Below are 20,336 nucleotides of genomic sequence, written 5' to 3'. Positions count from 1 at the left end.
GGTCACCGGGTAGTCAGTGGTCCATTGTGTACATCGTCGCGTGCATTGTGGTGTTCATCGGGTTGCTGTGTTCGGAAAAAAGGATTTGAAAACAACCATCGCACCAAGTTCAGTCGCACAGTGTGTGTCAATGTGTACATACGGGCCATTTTCAACCATCCTTTTTTCACGCCGACATGGTGGTTGCTGAATGGGTAGATATCACTATTCGAAGAAACTCTCTTACGCCGATTTGGAGCATGGAGCATGGCCACTAGGCCTGTGCTGGTGTTCAGTGAGCCTCTTTGATCCAATTTGGGTCACTGAGTTTGTGCCAGTAGGCATATGCCTCTTGAATGAGCGCTTACGACACCAACTTAGGAATCATCCGTTAAAATTATCTGATGTTGAGAGCAGTCGAACCGACGTCACATGTGTTCCTCAAGGACACCAACCCGACGCATGACCAGGCTGCACCACAAATGTACTCGGTATGTGCCACTTTCCGATGAACGCCTTCCAGGTCAACATGCCACTCTTAAAGAAGCATCTCGACAACATGGACTGAAGAGTATATGCCACTGAGTGCTCATCAAGCGAAGTATGGGGCTCAGCGTTCGCAGATACCGGTGCAATCACGTTTCTGGTTTTGGTGGCTACGCACATACGTCTAGGCAGGATCACTAGATGGTGTAGCGTGTCTCGAACGAAGCGCGATGGAGGAGCCCTGTTGCCGCACGACGCGTTTCTCAGCGCCCGCACGCGTTGTGTGCCACGCACCTCGGAAGCCACGCGCAGCCTTCGTGGCCACGGCGCTAGCTGGCGTGGAATGTTCTTAGAGACGCGCGAAGGAACGATCCCTCTGCACTACATGCCACAAACATAACTCGTTAAGACGTTGGCACTGCGCTGTGTCGCTATATCGATTCAATGCTAAGCGCATGATCGTCGATTGTCACTGAGGTGGGTTTCGCATTTTCGCATTCATGTAGCCAGGAATGCAAGAACACCCAATCAACGGTATGGTATCGAAATATAAAGATTCCGGTTAGTCAACGAAACGGCAACCCAAGAACATTTATATTGTTTTCATAGGTTGCTACGGAAATGCTTGATTTATTCAAGAATATGTCCTGCAAATTACATGCCAAAACGAGCACTAGAAGTGCTTCAAACGTCACGCCGAAATTACTTGACTTTCATAAAATTTGTCATGGCTTCATACAATTCGACAGAGCTCTTTCCTCAGAAGAGCTGGAAATATATAAAAAATCTTTTTTTTTCTCTTTTATCATCCAAAGTTCTCGCATTGAAGCTGCTTTTGACTTCTCAGAGTTTCAGAGATTCTTCAAAAATAAGATTACAGACGACTAGAGGCCACGTGCTTTTCGGTGCATCGTAGAGATATTTAATAATAGTTCGAATTCTGTATATATTTGAATAGAACCAGAGTTATCTTGGTCAAATACAATACTTAGAAGACAGGAGAGTCATTTCTCATCAAAACTGAGGAAAAAGTGCGAACTCTGCGGCAACCAGCATGCTACGCTTGAAAAACAACGTGCTCAAGCCGCACTCAATAGGGAGTGTTGTATAGAGATTGCAGGTGTCTTGCTCAAAGGCCACCGAAAGAGAAAAGCTAAAACTATTGTGAGGAGGAAGTTTGCCATGGAAAGCTGGTAAATATATGGAGAATTATGTCCATCATGCATTTGGCCGTCATGGCTCAACAGCTTGTCTATTCTAAACCACCTAAGCACGCATACAGGTGGATCTCATCAAGTCTAAACAAGAAAGAAGTTCAATTTAAGATGGAGGCTTCAATTTATATGAAGCCATCGAGCAAGAAATGCTGCTGATGACTTGTCATTCACTGGCATTCTATGATCGGTTACTCTTGAGTGCATCTCCTCATGGTGCGAAATTTACTGGTCATAGGAACCCTTGACAGAGGAGTGTACGGCCACACAACCATTCCTTGATGCGTGCAACACAGACAAGACGTCCTCCGTGCTTGAACACACCAAACCCGAGAACGCAGCTACCAAGTTCAGAAAGCCGAATAGCGCACTGCTGCCAATACATATGGTTGTGTGTGACACTTGCCTAATGATTGGCCTAAATAAATATCCATGGTACATAATTAAATACCGGGTGGAAACGCAAGTGGCATATTTTTGGAAGATATCGTGGCAGAAAATTTGTTGTAAACTTTAGATAGCTTAAATAGACAGTAGGTTAAATAAACAATCAGTATTGTGCCAGGTGACCATACTGTGAGAATTACTATTTGGTTATTTATAGAATCACCATGGCTGCTTTACGTAACGCTAATGCAGTCGAGAAACTTACTTTCCTTGACAGTGTGCAGGTAAATGGCGAATCCATGGAAAAAAACTAATTCTTTAAGTATGCTAACAAAAGGCTTTTTTGATGTGCAAAATTTAGTGAAGCTGATTTGGGAAAACAGCAAATTAAAAATCAACTTAACCGCAGTTGTCATTCATCACGTTGGTACCGTCAGCCCTGACGTGGCTGAATAAAGCTGTGAATTACCATTTCGCTGAAAAGCATTACGCAAGCGTTAAGTAATCACATTTTCTGGGATAATATAGGGAAGTCATACGAATACCAAGTGGCTGAATAATACCTAGATTAATTTTTACAGCGAAGCTGTATACCTCTAACATCCAAGGAAATTTTCGTGTCGTTGTCGTGGTAAGAAAAACACCCCACATACATGGGCCGATCCCGAAGGAACTTCTATGCCGGTCCGACCGCGGCGTTGATGAATCAGGCTTTAAGCACTCCCCATGCCTGGCCGATCCCGAAGAAAGTGCAACACCGGCCCAACCCGCGGTGGAAGTGAAGCAAGCCTTAAGCTATAGTGCATACCGGGCCAATTCGTGGTGAAGGTGAAGCAGGCGTTAAGCACTCCACGTACGTGGGCCGATCCCGGAGATAGTGCAATGCCGAGCCGACACGTGGCGGAGGTGCATTTGGCCATTAAGGGGCCCACACACGCAGCTTCGCTGGTCATCCTTCTTCACAGAGTGGCAGGGCACTGAGTTTTTTTAGTCAGTGATTTTGCTCATCTAAGTTTTAACAGCAGCAACATTATGAAGAAGAGATGGTTCTGCCGTCGTAGAAGTGGGAAGCAATCCAAATCCGAGAGTGGTACCGGAAGAGCAGTCTCTTGACAGTGAATGTAGGCTCAGCACAATAGCTGCAGGAAGTGCTATGCAGGGTACGGTGCCATCCAGAACAAGCAGTGAGCATCGTGTATAGGAAAATGTGTTCATTAAGGATGCAGCCGAGAATTAGAAATGCGAAATACAATATATGGGACTTGTTGACCACAGTGGGAGCAGCATTACAGTGGTTATGCATTGTTGTGTAGCTCTCAGCGACATGTTTTTTTTCTTGCATGTTAGTTTTTTTTTGTAGCGTACGCTTTCACAACTTTCTGCATGATGATTTATAGTCTATGTCGGCATTTTGTGTAGTATTGTACAGACAACGCTTGCGTGTAACAAGCCCGATAACCCCAAAGAAAGTAGGCTGAGACTATAAACATCACAATATTGTCAGTTAGGTCGCGCATGGCGCCTGCTTCCCTTTCAGTACGTAGGTTGCTGTGGTTTAGTTAAGCCTGCATTGAGGACCAGCTTGTTTACGGTTTACTTCAGTCAATAGGTTTCACTGGTTTTTAATACCAGACATATTGCCCAAAGCACTATTATGTTCGCACCGTACCTGTCGTCTGATGCCGAGAGAGGGTGATAGCCTAAATTTCAATAATTTTGATGATATACATTGCAAAACACATACTCACGAAAGTGTGCGCATGCGTAATGTTTGCACGAACACTTGGAGGAATCTTGTATATGTTAGGTGGAAGCAGGACGCACTGCAACGACGGAATTTTGTTTTCTTGAAACGAGATGTGTCCAAGCACAACGATTGCGTCTGGCATAAAAACAGACCTGAAAACATCAAGAGAGTGGTCTCGTGAGTTGATCAGAGCACGGGCAGATGGCTCTAGCAAGGCATTTGAATGTAAAGGCGTTCGGACGTAATGTTCACAAATTCTATGCATTCATGCCCCACTAATGCTGGTATTTTCTTGCAAAAAGAAAAACTCGCAAAAGGACTCTAGTCAAGAATGTTTGGGGCTGAACCACGTTGTTCAGAAACCGCGATAGACTGAATAGGATGTGTTTACGTCACTCTTATGACCTCGTGTTTTCTCACAAACTCTTGAAGTTATTCTAGCCCGAAAGGTTTTTCACTGAAGAGCATATTCTAGATTGATCAGATTCACACATATTCCCATGATAAGAAGCTGCTGTTTTTCGTCTGCAAATAAAATATCTAAGAACGAGGCATACTGCCGAGAGACAGAGGCTTGCGCTTTTTTTCTTTCTGCAAGTGAGTAAAAAAAAAAGAATGTAATCTTAGGGCTACATTAATTTCGCCCAAATTTCGCAACATCGCATTTTGTAATTAAAACAGTTCAATATAACACTTCGCAATATTGCTCTCCTGGTTTCGCCGTAAAAGTGCGAATTTGCTTTTTGTAGGGCTCTTATAGTCTCAATTGCACATTATCCCCCCCTAGCCCAACGGATACCGGAATCCACTCTCGAAAGCCATGCTTTATGTATAGAAGATGCCAGAAGTGCCATAGCTGCCCTCTGTTAACAATAACTGTCCTAGAGTGACATAGCCGAACGCCACCTGTCATTTTTTTCTGAGAAGGCCGGCGTGTAAGGTGCCACATCTTACAGAAAAAATTGTGACCGTAGAATCAGATTTTCCCTGAGAAATTTTGGCAAGAACCGAGCATCGGTAAGCTCGACGTCTTTGTATTTACAGTGAAAAAGCAGTTCATTATGTTGTGCCAAGCTTGTTCCTATTAGCACTATAATTAGCTTGTCCGTAATCCGTTTTTTTGGCGTGTTTTATTACAAGGCAATGGTGTACAGAGAGCTAAGTACCAAAAACGCAACCACTTTTTATAGGCGTTCTGATAAAAATGATGGGAAGGGTTTCATTTTGAAGCAGAAAGAGGTCGCGGAAAAAAATATGTTTAACGTGTCTTGTGTTCACATCTAAGACCATACATCACCTTCTAATCCACTCCTCGCATACCAGCACAAGCGAAATATATAAACTCTGGAAGGAAGGTATCATGAATACATGTATTTGAAATTTCAGGTTCACCTGTGTATGCAACAAACCAGTGGGAAAATGTGATCACGTGCGTTGATTATCTTTTTTTAATGTGTGCTATTCGCCCAATTATTGTGTCGCAGAAAAAAAGCTTTACAATAGGCCTCCCTACTACAATTTTAACAGATTTCTTAGGATTAGCCGAAGATCTGCAACTGACTTCAATATATGCAGATCTAAACAATATCGTAAGCTTAAAAATGAAAAAAAGAGCTCTAGTGCCGCAACCCTCAATTATGACTGCTCCGACTGAACTCTGGCGTGAGTGCATACCAGTGTTGCATCCCATATCAGGTTTGTGAAAGCCCAGAAGGCAGAGGTAGATTGACAATTTGAAAAATTGTCATCTGCCTTACTGCAAAAAGAAGTTGCAATGGAGACGCACATTATTTTATTAGAAGGAAGTATTCGCAGTAGCAGAAAAGTTCACGCTGGTACGGTGAATCTCTGGAGCACTAACATTTTTATGAGGTGGTATATCGACTTTACGAGCTCCCAAGGTGAGTAGGAGATCGCCAAATTAGGTTGAATTATTCTAATATGTCGAATCGCTTTTCCTGAAGCCCTCGACCTTTTTAATTTGGTTCAGCAGTCCGCTGGATTAATTTATTTTTTATTTCACAGTAGTCTTACTAATAACTATGTAACAGCTACTCACGTTGCTTCCTGACCCATCAAATCGCAGCCGCTGGGCAAAGGGGTGTAGAAACCAAGAAAGGTGTAGGAGGCGACTGTTTTTGTCGGTGACCCCAGCGAGAATTCCGCTGCTTCCTGGTGGGCATGTGACAGATTGCGTTAACATGTTCGCGCTGCAATGTCCAAACACATGCTATTTCGTCATCAAATGGCAGCGTTGATAAACATTTTACCTTAGGTTAGATCAAAGTGCGAAGATCACCCAGAGCAAGCCAAGCCGCAGTATTATCCTCAGGATTAATTTCAACCACATGCGGTAGTCTAAGAGAAAAATGCTAGCCCGATTATGGGTCCCATTTCAATACAGAAATACGGGTTAAAGAAGGAAATGTTTATAAAGACAACCATACCACAGATTTGAATGGAAAGCTTTGCATTTTGGAGTGAAAAGTGGCTTATAATTACTCAATCAGCCAAAATGTTCATTAAGAGCGCGGACATTCGTACAAATGCGTAAACATTGCCAGACATGGATCACATTTGAGTTCACATTGCCAGACATCACATTTGACACGGCTGTGAATTGCGCGGCAAACTTTCACAGTGTTTAAGTTGACTGTGCAAATTTAATACTTGTGAATTCACGATACACTGCGGAGCGACCCGTGTTCGAAAATTTTGTCCACTTTATGTGTGTTTTTGGGTGCGATGTATTGAATTGTGGGATCCTCTTTGAGGCTGAGTATTGGCATTGGCGCTCGCCTCCTGGAATCATGGGTTCGCGGCATTGGAATATTACTGTCTCGGCCATTCATGAACCAATTCGAGAAATTTTTGTGGCATAACGCTCCCAGATGATACGTAACAACTTCCAGCGTATAACCGAAAATTCTTTTCTGGCTTGGTTAGTGACACTTTAAGTGGTTCACTTCGTTTTCTAAATCAGTACCAAGTTGAAACAATTTTTGTGGAGCCAGCAGAAAAAAAAGCGAAAGGAAGGACGGAGGGAAGAAGACAGAGGTATTGGTCTCTTTTCACTTTACAAATGGTGCGGACTCCCTCCACAATAAATGACGTGTTTTCATGGGTGGAGAATTGCCTCTCACGCACCTGCGAGTATTTAAGCCCGCAATGCCTGAAAGCGCAGTTGCGCTTCGTGCGCATAATACTACCCGATGCAAAACCTAAAAAAACATAACCTATGATGGCTCGGTAGAGTATGATTCTCTCGCGATTAGAAGCTGTTTGCTAAAACAACACCGAGCGGAAACAACCTTAAGGATGCCAGTAGTAAAAAAATGAAAGGCAGGGTTGGAAGTAAAGGAGAAAGCTATGTCTTTCTACTTCACCACTGAGGACATAATGTAGAAGAAATAGCAGGCGCCGTGTAACGTAAAGCTATTACAATTTATTTTTATTCCAATCTCCTGACATCAAATATACGTAACCGCCAAGGCAAGCATCGTGCGGAGACCTGCAGCGCTGTCTGAAGAGCCCAATCAAACTCTCTCCTCGTTTGTAGGTCGCTTTTTTATGAACAACAGAGTCCCAGGTGTCGTTAGCTATTGTCTATGAGACGCGAAGGTGTAAGTCTTGCAAAGCCTTCTGTAATTCACCTTAATCTTGTTAGTATACCATATTCATCATGATTCCTCCTTTCTCGACATTAACCCACACTAATCCACCTTTATCCTCCATCGTAAATTAATCCACCTTGACCACCCTTAATGCACCTATATCGAGTATAATGCAGTTTACCCCGCCGCGATCCTGCTTAATCATGTTTAATCCATTATTATCAACCTTAATCCATCAACTAATGCATCATGAACTTTGCTAATCAAAAATAATATCTCAGGAACTGCTGGACATGATTTGCTTCGCTTCTGGCCATCCTTGGGTCACCATATATTTTCTGTCCCTTACAAAGCGAGCTTGAAACAGAGAGGTCTAAGGCTTTCGCCCTAATAACATTGCGTACATTTAGCACTTTTTCCTGTGTATTTGGCTATCAAGTGGCCAGGAAAACACTCAAGTGGAGAGCGTTTCGATGGGGCCAAGCCTGCACAGTGAAAATAGATAACCGGATAAAAAGCGTAGTTCCAACGTGTGCGATTGGTCCGGTTCCCCTAACTTAGCTTGCGGTGGCTGATCGAAAATCACGGCGGTGTGCAGCGGAAGGTTCAGAATGCCGCTAAGACGAATCCTCCGAAGAGAAGAATGGGCAGCGCGATTTCTAAACGTGCCTAAAAGGTTCAAAAACTTGATAAGGTCACGCAGAAAGTTTTATTATAACAAAAGAGACCCAGGCTCTCCAGCAGGTGCGAGTATCCAGTGCCTGAGCGATCGGCGTGCAGTCGTGTCCTATTCCTTTAGGAACGAAGCAGCCTCCGGCTATTCCGAAAAAAAAAATGTTTTCTTGGGCAAAATAATGCACCTTGAAAGTGTGCACGTCACTTTGACGTGGTGAGATTTCGCGGTTTGTGGCGTCCCATGACCGACACGCTAGGTAGGTGCAGCCCGAAAACTTTTTACCAATAGCACATGGCTAATGACGAAAAAGCGTCAAATCAGAAATAAATTTAACACTGCAGCGTAAGGGGCCCCTTGTCGCAGTAAATCTGGTTCAGCGTCCGGCGTCGGCGTCTAGTGAGTGAGAACTGCCGTATAAATTTCGGTATATGTGTATACCATGCCTTCATGTATAACATGCCGTGTACGCGAGTTATATTGCGACAACATTATCTCAGTGATGTTGCTGGCATCTTGCCTTACATTCTTAACAAAGTTGCCCCCTCAGAATTTGGAGAATGAATGCCCACAAACCAATCTCATAAACTAAACACTGAAAATGCATGCCTTTATGTTAAACACACAGGCTGCAGGGAATTCCGTTTTCCGTCTCCTTTTCTAAAATCACTTCGCACACACACATAAGGAGCTATCGCGGTTTTCGTGACGTCACTTGAGAGACAGGCGAAGTGAGGATTCCCTGAAAATGTTTTGACCAATCACGGAGGGCTGGTTGGAGTATTGGAAAAGTTTAGAATAGCTTTACGTCACTGCAGCGCCCGAGGGTAACGTCATAAGCCTACCATGACCGTATGACATGCTCAAACAGGTACTTGACGCTAGCCACCCTGAAATAGACGCTTCTGAATTTTCACCTTCTGTACATTTTAAAGCTTCAAAGCACACTTAATTTGTTGAAGGTGTATGCATCGCACGGAGTACTCATGTTGAAACCCGAAAAGAAAAATCAATGTGTGCGCCAAAGGTTTTCTGCTCACGAATTTACTCTTTCGAACTTTTCATAGTTTTGAAGGCTGGAAAAAGACTGTCTCTAGATACAGTCAGCCCTCCAGGGCGTGATTGTCTCATGTGTGTACGGTAAGACCGCCTAGAAGAAACTCTTTAATCTTTAGGTCACAGTGCAACCTGCATTACCTTGCATCAAAAACAAGCAATTTATGAGTGGCATGAATTCCTGATGTGCAGTGGATACCTGGCATGCATCACCTCACTTTGTGGGTGTGATCCAACAGAGTCAGTGGAAAAAAACAGGTATGGGTCAGCGCTCTTGTTAGAATCCTTGTGCGCGGTCTGTTTTGCGCTGTTCGTTCACGAAAATATAAACGAACCAAATGGACCAGCTCTCTGTCTTGATCGAGCACGGGGCTAACTGGAATAACCACTATTTTCACATTTTTCTGCCTACGTTACTATCGCAATTGGTATTTTTCAGACGCCTTTGCTGCAATGGAAGCTTATTGATTTCTTTCTTGGCGCAGTTATGTTGTGCCTCTGTGTTAACCACCGTGAAAAACACATTTTTTCATAGTTGTACGAAAGCTTATGCGTATTTACTGTATCTCATTGTGATGCAAGTCTTGAAGAAGATTTGAAAAACAATGCTCACTAAGAACAACATCACCGCGCGCAAAGTTTAGTGATGCTGCGTCCGTGGGGGACTACAATGTCTGCTTGCAGAGTTTCGTTAGTATAGCCGGCAGGCATTTCAGTGAGACTGCTACGTATGGCTGCCATCTCTAATCCCCTTGGTTCTCTAAAAAAAGTGTTTTTTCATTTAACGACAGTCTCTCGTTCCTGCAGCATAGATCAGCTATCTAGAGAGAGGGTGGGTATAGTTCCTGGCTTCTATAGCCCCGCGAATGGCATGGTCGGCTCCCATCGGTATCCTAGATCGGAAACGGGCGCCATGCCAAAACAGATCAGGTAGAGCTGACCTACGATGGCGATAGCTGTGTGCGGATAGCCGAAACGCGTCAGGTGTGAGGCGTGTCCTGCAGCCAAGCTCCTCTCTTGCGCTTCGTTCTCGACACGCTGGGTTTTCCGTTGGTTTCGCAGCAAAGTCCACGATGTCTTGATAGGCGTTGAAAAGGTTCATTAAAGAGCAACACATGACAAGCGGCACATGCCCACGGTCCACGAGGGCGCAGATTTAGTGGCACATAACCAAGAAGGTGTCGAAGAGGATCATTTTTGAAGTTCAGCACATCGCCACTGGCGCATACCCACGCAGACGGACCGCATGTTAAACTGCGCTACCTTCATCGTGTTACATTTTTAGACCGCGCCATCGCCGGTGAATATCTGAAAAGCTGGATGCAGCAGATGAGAAATGGAACAGATCCATCGAGTTAGCGTCTAAATATATTATATTAGAGCGCACGAACACGCATACACGCACATAAATTATGCCGAGCCAGTTGTTAAGCGGAGTTGCTGAGTACTGTCCAACACGACGGACGCCTTGAACGCATCGCGGTTTCGTGGGAAGCATGCGCTTACACACGCAGCGCAATTCGAATTTATGCTATCCGCAAGAAGCGTTTACTTCCTCATTACCACGCCACCGCGGGTGCAGGAAGGCGAGCTTTCTGGCTCTCTTGTGTTTCTTTCCCCGCCCGGCTGCGCCGGCACTGCTGCGGATGGATGAATGAATGCATGGATGTTGTGAGTGTCCCCTTTGAAAAGAGGCGGTGGGTTGAGCTATGAAGCTCTTGATATTATACTATTATAATATACCACTTCTCGGTATCTTTGTCCTGGGTTCTTTCACACTAGTGTGGGTAACTCGGCTGTTCATGGGCCGATGCAAACGGCATCGAGCTACCGTGCTGAGGGAAACGTGATCGCAACGCACTGTCGGACGAACATGGCTTACTCTGTATAGCAAGACATGGTATGTGCCGCTTTCCAGTGAGCCTGTACAATACAGCCTTCGGCCATTCGATATGTGTCGTTGGGCATGTGCCGCTCTTAGAATAATCTTTTTACAAACCCAATTGGGTAATATTCTTGTCTTTCTCCAGAGCAACTCAGTTCGAGTGTGAAGGAAAGTGACAGGCGACCGGATCTTCCTGTCACCTGTACTTTTCTTTCAGACTGCAACTATGTTGCACTAAAACAAGACAAGACTATGATGCACGAACTCACCCGTTCAGCAATACTTGTTAACTTGGGTCACTGTGTATGTGGGAATGGTTATGTGCCACTCCTAATAAATCTTTTTCACGTCAACTTTAATGACACATATGGGCCGCCCTTCCATAAAACTTCAAGACGTCAACTTCTCTCAATGGTAATGTAGATATGGGCACAGAGGGAAGGATGAGAAATGAACCCAGTTGGAGCCTCAGAGATGACCAGTTTCGGCTGTGACAATAAAATCATTCGTGATATTTATTCAATGCTAATCTGATAAACGTCGAAAATTATGCTGATCGAATTTCTAGAGGAATTCTTTAAAGCAATGGTGTTGTTACGGTCTTGACAATTATTGCCTTTTTATTTTTGTTTTAGCTAGATTAGCTGCGTGCATTCGGACATTGTTTAGAGATGATAGTGCCGTTCGGATGCAGAAACAATTTCATGCTCGCCGGATACTTATGGCAAATTACCTAACCCTTCAATAAATTCACGTCGGGAAACGTGGATAGTAATTTAGTACTAAAACATACACAGTCCGAACTCTCTCAAGTGAAAAATTAAACCTTTTTACATCGAACATCTTTAACCAATTCCTTCCTAATCAAATATTTGCGATGGAAACAATATTACATGTTATATATGCCCTCAATGCCATGTTGGAAAGAAAAGGCAGGTTGGCACAAAGCACAAACTATTACTCTGCTGTGTTTCTCCCAGAAATTTTGAGAAAAATATCTTTGTATAGGTGATTCCTATTGAAAACGATCCTCTCTTCAATCAGTATATATCCTTAATACATTACAGAGAACGATATAGAACAGCATATTGCCATCCATGTAGCAAAAGGAAACAGGAATCTGTTGTTACATTTGAACACAAACATAGCATGAGTTAAGTGGTCGGCAAAATCGCAAATTCCAGTCACCACTGAACCATTGAAAAGCTTCTGAGCTGCACTCCGAACGTGTACCGCTATTTTCAAAGATAAAAGAAATAGAAAGTAATAAGACGAACCTTGAGAGCTTCCAATGCCTCCTTTAGTAACGCCGGACGTGACTGCAGATAAACTTGATGGAGGTTCATGATGCCCCAATGGTAGATGTTGTTGTTCCAAAGGCTCTGCGAAGCCCACACTTCCGCTTTCTGGCGGTTCTTGAGGTGTCCGAGGAACGTTTGTATTCCCCTGAATGTACACGTTTCAAAGAAGATAAAATATTGTCACGTGGTGGTGACGTTGAATAACACAGTAGCAATACTGTGAACAACAAAACTAACTTTTATTGGGCGAACCTGTGCCCACAAAACAGGCTACACTTATAGCACAACGATAGCGGCGAACACAGTCGGCGATCGTCGAAAATCTGATCAGCGGGTCCAGCGCGTCGGCTTTTGTACAGCAGTCATCAAATGTTCCAGACTAATCGTTGGGACCCGCGTGCCTTCCACAAAGTTCTACACCATTCGCGTCACACGATGACATCAGATAACATAAGGTTCGGCGACAACAGACAGCAGATCTTGAGCTGTCTTGAGCTCAAGCTCAAGTTTGAGCCTCTCGAATCATCCGTCCAACTACTCTCTGATAAGTTTGACGACTTTCAGACACGCCTTCTTGCCCAAGAAAAGTTAACCAAGGAAGTTACGAAGCGAGTTGAACAGCTCGAGAAGGGGGAAGGGGCCAGGGAAATTGCACAGCTCAATCTGGATATACATAATCTAGAGTGGCGCAGTCGTCGTCTGAACATTGAATTTCACGGCATCGCGGAGTCTGATGACGAAGACTTGATGAAGAAGGTTAACGACATAGGTACGACACTGGAGCTTACGCCACTGTGTTCGAGTGACATAACAGCCATTCACAGGATTCCTGCTAAGCCGGGTAAAACACGGGGCATAATTGTTAGCTTATCAAAACCAGAAATTCGCGACGCTTGGCTGGAAAAAAGGAAGGCGTTACGAGACGCTAATACCAACATGTTTATCTGTGAAAATCTGACTCGTTTCTCTCGTACTCTTCTGGCAAGTGCAAAATGCTGGGCGAAGGAATCTGGCTACGCGTTCGTTTGGCACACGAATGGAAAAGTACTTGTAAGAAAAAAGACCGGCGCACGTGCAGTTGTTGTCCGTGATAAGGACGATCTTGCAAACCTGAAATGATAGCATAGTCCTCTGCTATACTTGCATGAAAGCGCCACACCATTCATGTCAAATATCGCGTATCATACTGTGCAGCTGAAGGATGAGCAAAATCTTTCAATATTTCATTTGAACTGCCAAAGCTTGCGAAATAAATTTGATGAGGTTACCTTATTTTTATCGAGCCTAAACCATGAATTCGATTTCATTTGCTTTAGTGAGACATGGTTCACACCGGATGACTGTTTTTTACTACCTGGATATGACTGTGTGTCAGCCTGTCGTTCATTGAAGCGTGGAGGTGGCGTTGCCCTGTATGTCCGTTCGGATCTGCCGTACCAAATTCCACCAAATTATAATATTGTGAACGAAAATTTAGAATGTGTTTTTATTCACTGCTTTAACATAATTCTTGCTGTCGCGTACCGCCCGCCATCTGGTTGTATAAGCGAATTTATGCAGTTTGCAGAAGAAGTATTTGTGCGCAGTATTGAAATCAACCGTGAATGTGTTTTTGTCGGCGACTTTAATATAGATGCTTCTGAAAATAATGCTACCTTCTTGCATTTCAGAGAACTTTTCGAATCATATGGTTGTACAAATGTAATTAACGAGCCTACCCGTGTCACCTCAAGTACTGAAACAATATTAGACCTGTGCATTACAAGCTTTTGCCCTGATGAAGTGAAGTCAGGTGTAATCACTTGTGACCTTACCGATCATTTACCAATTTATTGTCTAATACCATCGAAACAAAAGCGTACATTAGTAAAAGAAACACTGGTTAGAGACTACTCGGAACAAAACATGTTAAGGTTTAAAGAACTCATGGAACAACAGAAATGGGATAGTGTCATAAAAGAAAACGATCCAAATGTTGCTTATAATGTTTTTCTGAAGTGTTTTACTTCTGCCTACAATGCCTCCTTTCCGCTAAAAGCCCCTAAAAAACACAAAAAAACAAGAAAACCTTGGATATCACATGAATTATACACCAGAATTAAACAAAGGCAGAGACTTTTCCAGAAGTTTTTAGACACGAGATGTGAAGGTGATCTTCAAATATTTAAGAAAGTGAGGAACAAATTAAGTGCTGATATCAAAAAAGCAAAACGAGAATTCTACATGAAAAAATTTTCTGAAATTGTGGGAAATTCTCGTCTTGTATGGAAAGCGATCCGGGATATTATAGGAAAGACAAGTTCGCCAAAACGTGTTTTGTATGAAAGTGAGTCCATGAGTGACATTGAGGTCGCAAACTTGTTTAACGAACATTTTATTAATGTGGGTGCTTCGCCAGATGACCGCGCCAAAATGCCTTGTGAACATTTTGTGAAAACACATTGTCAAAATACTATATTTATGTCACCCACTGATCAATATGAGATAACTGATATCATATTGGCTTTGAAAAACGATTGTGCCGCTGGAGCTGACGATATTAAAGCTAGACCACTGCAAGCTGTCGCGCCGATGGTAAGCATCCCGCTTATGCACATTCTCAACCTTATTCTTTCAACCGCAGTGTTCCCAGACGCAATGAAGCTAGCCCGTGTTGTCGTAATACATAAAGGTGGTTCCGTTAAAGACAAGAACAATTACAGACCAATATCAGTGCTTCCTATCTTCGCAAAGATAGCGGAGAACATAATACATAAAAGACTTTCTGGCTTTCTGACGGCAAACAATATAATAGTAAGCGAACAATTCGGGTTTAGAAAAAACAAGTCGTCTGAAAGTGCCCTTCTTGAAATAAAGGAGCACATACTAGACAACATCGAAAAGAAAATAGTTTCCCTGGGAATATTTCTGGATTTTAGAAAAGCTTTTGACTGTGTCCAACACAATGTGCTCTTAAAGAAATTGCCATTGTATGGAATACGGGGTAAAGCTTGGTCTTTGATAAAAAGCTACTTAACTTCGAGAGCTCAATTCACATGCATAAATGGCGTAAATTCGGACTTAAAATTTGTAAAATATGGCGTACCACAGGGATCATTACTAGGACCAACGTTATTTTTATTATACATTAACGATAACGTAACGCTAGAAATGTCGCAGCTAATCTTGACTGAAACGTGCAACATTGAGAGCGATAGAATATATTAGATGATAACACACAACTAAGGCTCATGGTTTCTTTAAATCGTGGTCACATTGACTTACTAACCAAGCTTGCATAGTGTCCGCGCGCCCCAAGAACCGCGGAAACAAACAACACGCGATGAACGCCGGCCTGGTGAGCGCAGCAGCTGGGTTCTCGCGTACTTGACTCCATACGCAGATCAATTTCTGTCACTACACAAACTTCTCCACGTTTAGCTCCGCCGACTTGTCAGCGGACAAGCCTACAAGGCGATATTTTGCCAAGAAGGTGACATGTGCTGACACGTTTCCGCCCAAGGACCAAACGATAGAGGTTAACACAATAAATACTTAAGATGACTCTTGTCCTAGTGTCATCTGTAGCTCCAAACGGAGGGGCTCAGCTACCATGCGAATCATCAGATGGATTTACCTAAACTACGTGTTTCTTGCTTCAAACGGCTTCGTGACTTTGTAATTGACCATTTCGTCAAAGCACTGTGCTAGAAATAAATAAATAAACTTCAGTGAAGCAGTTTGATAGCAAGGTTAGAATACAGGATGCCTAGTACAAAAACTGGAAAGTGAGACCATCACCCCGCGGGCTTGACTTTCCAGGTTCGATAGGAACCTAGAGCGCTATAACGTGAAACTTTTTCAAACTTTTCTATTACGATTCTGCAGTCAATCCTCCACGATTGGTAAAAAAATCTTCAGGCCACCCCCCCATCTTGTGTCTGTAACGGGAGGCCACGAAAACCGCATTAGCTGCCCGTCTGATATGACGTGCCACACATATTAAGCTTGATTAGACCAAGCTAAAAAATACTTATTTCTAATAAGGCGCCTTTTTGCCATCAGCCCTCTGCCACTGGTCAAAGCCTTTCGGACAGCGCCCACATCAGCTGTCTGTTACGCGACGTGAAAAAATAGGTAAAACTCACCGCGCTAATGTGATGTATACGAGTAAAAGATCCATTAACATGGCGAGGAAGACTGATTTTCTTCTTCAATAGTAGGAGACTGCCCCATTCGGCAATGAATAGAAGATGGCTGCCTTCCAATCGCTCCGGCACTGGCTACGCGCACCTGCCGGATAGCACAAATTTATTTCCGTATCATGAAACTTTCTTGCGGCATTATAACGGTATGGAACCCTTTCCTTAGGTAAAGGACATCACCATGTCTACTTTTGTTTGCTGAAGATCCCTTTTAGCGGCATTCTTAACCTCCCGTTGCACTCCGCCGCGATTGTCTTCCTGCCATCGCAAGCGCAGAAAGGGGAAGCGGACCAATCGAAGACGCAGGTACCACCCTCCTCATTCGGTAATTATTTTCCCTGCGCTGACTCGGTCCTATAAAAACCCTCGCCACCTGAGCTCACTGCTCACCTCCTGTCAGCAACCTATACAAAAAAAACAACTCAATGCAAGCAATGTTATGCGTTTTGAAATGAAACAAAGCTGATCTCCTATAAACGAGGAGTGCGTTTGATTGGAGTGTTCAGACAACACTGCGGGTCACGGCTCGTTTCTCGCGTCGGCGGCGGTTACGTAAATTTGACGTCAAGAGAGTGAAATGAAAAGATTGAAATAGTTTTCCGTTATAGAGCCCCAGAATAGGTATTTGTGATCACGCTCGTTTTACGTGTTATATAATGAACAATGAAATATCATCTTAATCGCGAAAAACTCTCTTATACACATCATATAATTTCCCAGCCATATCCAGGATGTATTGATGCACAGACCCACTTCTAGTATCACAGTGTCTATATTCCTAAAGAAAACCCAAAGGTGCATGCAGCCCGAGTAAACAAAGATATCTTCCACCGATCTGTTGAAGATAACCTTTAGGCGCAGAAAAAAACAAATGCCATTATGATTTAGTAGTAAGTCCATCTTTAATTTTCTCTGTAGTATATCTCAAAATAATTGAATTATGAAATAAAGTGACAACATATTCAGTAGTTCCAGCTTTACTGCATAGAAATCATCTCCTTCCCAATGGCTCATAAGTTCCTGTTTCTTTAACCTTTCATAACAGATGTGCCGGTGTGAAAATGGGTTGACGTTCGCTAGTATCCTGTTATTGCTGTTAAGAGGGTTTTGGGAATATAGAAGACTGTATTTACAATATATTTACAATATGAGCCTGAGGAGTTAGGATTGCTGACCACCAACAACACGCAGCAGCCAGCGTCTCGCGATTTTCTTCCTGTCATCGTTCATCCTTCCGTAACAGGAACTCCGGGTGGGGAAGCGCCGTCTCGGCGCATGGTAGGCGTAGAACTGCGAGCGAAGTATGGCTTCTGCTGCGAAACGTGCTCGACGTCAAGAGGCGGTGGACATGAGAGTGGATCGAACTGCAACAGCGCGATTTTATAATTGACGTCGTTAACTTGACGTAGGACTTCATGAGGCCCTGTGTAGCGAGAGAGAAGCTTCTGGGAGAGGCCGACCCAAAAATCTGATGACGAAACCAGCACTTAAGCACCTGGGCTGAACTGAACATCGAGATGGCACCGGTCGTAACGCTCTGTTTACAGATGCTGCGAGGCTAATAAACGGGATCGGGTGACTTGACGCGGCATGTTAGCGCGATCGATGAATTCGCGGGCGTACTCAGTGGCAACGCAGGGCACAGAAGGTAGGATGGTGTCTAAGATCAATGTGGGGTCGCCACCATACAAAAGATAAGAGGGTGAATATTCTGCGGTGTCATGTCGGGAGGAGTTGCACGCGAATTTCACGCAGGCCAGCCTGGCGTCCCAGTCACGGTGATCGTTGGAAACGTACACTGACAGCATCTGTGTGAGTGTTTGGCTGAGACGTTCCGCAATACCGTGGGTGGTAGGTGGTGGACAGCTTGTGCGCAGTGACACAGGAGCAGGAGGAGGTCGTCCACAACTTGAGACAAGAAGACGGGGTCGCGGTCTCTAAGTATCTATCTAGGTGCTCCGTGCTTGAGAGTGACGTCGTGAAGGAGCAAATCGACGACTTCAGTTGCTGAACTAGTCGGCAACGCCTTTGTTATCGGATAGCGTGTCGCGTAGTCAGTAGCGATGGCAATCAACTTATTCGCTCTATTCGTCGTCGGAAAAGGGCCAAGAAGGCCAAGGCCTACACGAAAGAATGGTTGAGAGGGAACTTCAATTCGATGGAGTCGGTCGACAGGTGGCAGGGGAGGTTTCTTATGGGGCTGACACTATTCGCAAGATGCGACATAACGATGCAAAAAGCGGTAGAGACCCGCCCAGAAGAACCGGCGTTGTACGCGGTCATATGTACGCAAAACTCCAAGGTGTCCCGCCATCGGTGAATCGTGAAGGTGATCGTGAACGACGGATAGCAGATGATGAGGAAGGACAAAGGGCAACTCGGGAAAGTTAGGGTTTGTAATGCTGTGGTAGAGGACGCCGTCGTGCAGCACGAACATGCAGCTCGTGTCGTCGCTGCTGCCAGTTTGCACTCCGGCGATGATGGACTGTAAGGATGGGTCGCGTTGTTCTTCTGCACGCATGTCGGTCATGTCAGTCAAAGCCATCATTCAGGTCACCGGATCATGCGCAACAGGATCAGGGTGATCCACTGGGTGACGCGAGAGGCAGTCAGCGAGCGTCCTTGTGCACATGTCCAGATTTATAGATGACAACAAATGAAACTCCCTGGAGCCGCAAACCCTCCGACCATGCCGTCCTGTCGGGTCGCGGAGAGAAGACATCCAGCAAAGGGCGTGGTGGTCTGTAACGACTGAAAACTTGCGGCCGAACAAATATGGCCGGAACTTGGCGACAGCCCAAACTAAAGCCAAGCACTTCTGCTCGGTGATGGAGTAATTTCTCTCGGCGGGTGAGAGCAGGCGGCTGGCGTAAGCTATCATGCACTCGGCACCATTCTGCTGTTGTGCGAGAACAGCGCCGATGCCGTGGCCGCTTGCGTCAGTCTGAACTTCGGTTGGTACAGGTGGATCAAAGTGGGCAAGTATGGAGGGGTGGTCGGAAACCCGATGAGAGCGGCGAACGCGGGAGCCTGCCCCGGCCCCCATGAGAATTGCACGTTCTTCCTTAGAAGATCAGTCTTCGAAAGGGCAAAGGCCGACCAAACAGCGAAAATAAGAACACAGGCCGACGAAGCAGCGCACGTCACAAGCAGAACGTGGCACAGGGAAATTGCGTACGGCGCGAACTTTTCCCGGATATGGTTGGACACCAGATGCGTCAACACTAATCTGACGGCGCCTGAATTGTCACTTCGTGGTGTTCAGTTGAAAGCCGGCTTTTTTCTTTAAATTATGGGGTTTTACGTGCCAAGCCACTTTCTGATTATGAGGCATGGCGTAGTGGAGGACACCGGAAATTTGGACCACCTGGGGTTCTTTAACGTTCACCTAAATCTAAGTACACGGGTGTTTTCGCATTTTGCCCCCATCGAAATGCGGCCGCCGTGGCCGGGATTCGATCCCGCGACCTCGTGCTCAGTAGCCCAACATCATAGCCACTGAGCAACTACGGCGGGTTTCAGAAACACTTTCGTGTTTCCTCCGTGGAGCCGAGCGATTCCTCTTGCGACGCAAATTTCGTGGTCGAGCCGTAGACATCCGTCACCTTCGATGACGCCTTCTACGTCAGCGGGTGTTTCGGTGCCGACCGAAATAACAATGCTGGAGCGTGGCGGGATGCTCATTTGATCTTCAAGCACCCTCAAGGCGTGGTGACTACGAGAGCTGTCTGGCGGTATTGCTTGATCTTCCGACAGCGTTATTGACATCGACTTCAGGTCGATGATTGCGCCGTGCTGGTTCAGGAAGTC

General features: G+C 44.7%; 1 protein-coding gene across 5 annotated transcripts in view; it reads right to left on the bottom strand.

Moving 5' to 3' along the window:
* The window catches only part of LOC135921779 (uncharacterized), a 186,836-nt gene that overhangs the window by 91,590 nt on the left and 74,910 nt on the right, over window positions 1–20,336 (bottom strand). For 2 of the 5 annotated variants that reach the window (XM_070523485.1, XM_070523486.1), the window contains 3 exons: window positions 12,319–12,487; window positions 5,873–5,985; window positions 3,815–3,965 (listed from right to left, as the gene is read on the bottom strand). The exons of the other annotated variants lie outside the window; for them this stretch is intronic. In XM_070523485.1, coding sequence (XP_070379586.1) covers window positions 3,815–3,965; window positions 5,873–5,985; window positions 12,319–12,487 — 433 coding nt within the window. The remainder of the gene's footprint in view (window positions 1–3,814; window positions 3,966–5,872; window positions 5,986–12,318; window positions 12,488–20,336) is intronic. 5 annotated transcript variants of the gene reach the window in all.

The sequence above is a fragment of the Dermacentor albipictus genome, chromosome 8 (assembly GCF_038994185.2).
Source record: "Dermacentor albipictus isolate Rhodes 1998 colony chromosome 8, USDA_Dalb.pri_finalv2, whole genome shotgun sequence".
Taxonomy (NCBI): domain Eukaryota; kingdom Metazoa; phylum Arthropoda; class Arachnida; order Ixodida; family Ixodidae; genus Dermacentor; species Dermacentor albipictus.
The sequence above is the reverse complement of the archived record's forward strand: the minus strand, read 5'-3'. Positions and strand labels throughout refer to the sequence as shown.